This window comes from Alexandromys fortis, unplaced genomic scaffold (assembly GCF_014885135.2).
Source record: "Alexandromys fortis isolate MF-2015 unplaced genomic scaffold, M_Fortis_MF-2015_v1.1 scaffold_3, whole genome shotgun sequence".
Classification (NCBI taxonomy): Eukaryota; Metazoa; Chordata; class Mammalia; order Rodentia; family Cricetidae; genus Alexandromys; species Alexandromys fortis.
Window position 1 is genome coordinate 21,037,724 of NW_026067909.1, and position 2,587 is coordinate 21,040,310.

Consider the following 2,587-nt stretch of genomic DNA (forward strand, 5'->3'; position numbering starts at 1 on the left):
GAAGCTGTTGTTGGTAGAGGACAGATACATCTCTAAGAACTTGATATTCTAAAAGTGAGATTTTAGAGCATTGTATTTACATTAGAGAAGATTCAAACAAAAGCTTCAAACATAGATTTTTCTCTTACACAATTCATGAACTTAAATATAGCTCACGGTCTATGAACTTTCAACTTTTGATGATGTATGTGCTTCAATCAAGTCATGGCAACCCTAAGCAATAGAACGAATGTACTCAAGATGAAATACATATATAAGAGATATGCAAACATATCCACAGGGTAGTTCATGGCACATTCACAAATTGAGTATGCCAAAGCTTGAGGATTGGAAAAGATCATATAATTGATATATTACTTTCACAAACATCACATTGGACAATCCATTAAATTTTCAAGATGGTGCTGGAAAAATGAACCCCTGCAGAGGACTTGAGTTATGTCACCAGCACCCACATCAAGTGATTCATAACCACCTTAAACTCCAGCTCCAGAGGAACTGAAGAGTCTGAATTCCACGAGCACTTGCACACACATGCAAATACCCCCACACAGAAACGTACAAATACACATATAAAACTAAGTATGGAGTACTATTAAATTTTAAAATATTAGTTCACAAATATGTAAGACTTAAATGTCGGGATGGTGAACTTTGACAATGCTTCATTAAACTGTTTAAATTCTTCTAGATGCTGATATAAAGTATTCAATCGTTGATGGATATGATGAAGCACACCTTTAATCACAGAACATAGGAGGCAGAAGGATGCTGATTTCTAGGAGTCTGAGGTCAGCTGGATCTTCATGAGTTCCAGGCCATCCACAAGTCCATAGTGAGACCACTTCTAATATTGTGATTTCTATTGTTACCATGTTTATGACATATGTGTGTAGGTGCACACATGCTGTGGCACGTACGCGATTGACAGAGAATAATTTTCGTGTGTTACTATCCCCTCCTTTTCTCTGGGGAATCTGAGGATTGTACTCAAGTCGTCTGTCTTAAGAGATGCATGTTTACCCAGTGCACTATCTTACTGGCCCTAGACATTAAGAATCTTTGGAATCCATGTGTTTTTAAATAATGAAATAATTCCTGGAAGTGGTACAAACACCATTTTAATATTTGGCAATCTCTCTACGTTGTCTTTACTATAGGGCATTTCCTGATTCGCAAAGAAGACTGATGAAGAACAGGACAGAGGCAACAGAGTTCATTCTCCTAGGACTAACCAATGCCCCAGAACTGCAGATCCCATTGTTTATCATAATCTGCCTTATCTACTTCATCAATGTGGTTGGAAACTTAGGGATGATTGTGCTGATTCTCTGGGACTCTCGACTCCACACTCCCATGTACTGCTTCCTTGCCAACCTCTCCCTGGTAGACATCTTTTACTCCTCAGCTGTCACTCCAACTGTTGTTGCTGGACTTCTTATAGGAAAGAAAATCGTTTCTTACAATGCTTGTGTTGCTCAGATGTTCATATTTGCAGCCTTTGTCACCACAGAAGATTTTCTCTTGGCTGCAATGGCCTTTGACCGCTATGCCGCAGTGTGCAAACCCCTTCACTACACCACCACAATGACTCCAACTGTGTGTGTATGTCTGACCATGGCCTGCTATGTTGGTGGTTTCCTGAATTCCTCCATCCACACTGGGGACACATTCAGGCTCTCCTTCTGTGGGTCCAATGTGGTCCATCACTTTTTCTGTGACGTTCCAGCAGTCATGGTTCTCTCCTGCTCTGATAGACGTGTCAGCGAGATGGTGCTTGTTTATGGGGCAAGTTTTGTTATCTGTTCTGCACTCCTCCTGATCTTAGTATCCTACACATTCATCTTCATCACCATCTTCAAGATGCGCTCAGCTGCAGGATACCAGAAAGCTATGTCCACCTGTGTTTCTCACTTCACTGCCGTCTCCATTTTCTATGGGACGCTAATTTTCATGTACTTACAGCCCAGCTCCAGCCACTCCATGGACACTGACAAAACTGTGTCTGTGTTCTACACCATGGTCATCCCCATGCTAAATCCTGTAGTCTACAGCCTGAGGAACAAAGAAGTGAAAAGTGCATTCAAGAAAGTTGTGGAGAAGACAAAATATTCCCTAGGCTTTTGAGCTTAGTGTTTAATGGTGTGCTGTACTGCAGCTTTGGGCTCTCAGGTCTTCTCCAGATACCTAGTGACATTTCCAGTCTACCCTGATGTTAAGTATAATGCCCTTCTCCTTTCAAATGTTCGTCAAATATATCTTTCACTTCCTTGGTCAGGGTTATCCCAAGATATTTTATGCTCTTTGTGGCTATCGTGAAAGGTGATGCTTCTCTGATTTCCCTCTCTGTTTCTTTATCCTTAGTGTATAGGAAGGCAACTGATTTTTTGGAGTTGATCTTGTATCCTGCCACATTACTAAAGGTGTTTATCAGCTGTAGGAGTTCTTTGGTGGAGTTTTTGGGGTCACTTATGTATACTATCATATCATCTGCAAATAATGAAAGCTTAACTTCTTCCTTTCCAATACGAATCCCCTTGATCCCCTTATGTTGTCTTATTGCTATTGCTAGAACTTCAAGCACTAT

At 40.7% G+C, this 2,587-nt stretch overlaps 1 protein-coding gene across 1 annotated transcript; it reads left to right on the forward strand.

The window, feature by feature from the left end:
* Positions 1-1,188: 1,188 nt before the first annotated feature.
* On the forward strand, positions 1,189-2,127 carry LOC126498310 (olfactory receptor 5B3-like). The gene has a single exon (XM_050136825.1). The coding sequence runs from the start codon at positions 1,189-1,191 to the stop codon at positions 2,125-2,127; it is 939 nt and encodes a 312-aa protein (XP_049992782.1).
* The last annotated feature ends 460 nt before the right edge of the window (positions 2,128-2,587 follow it).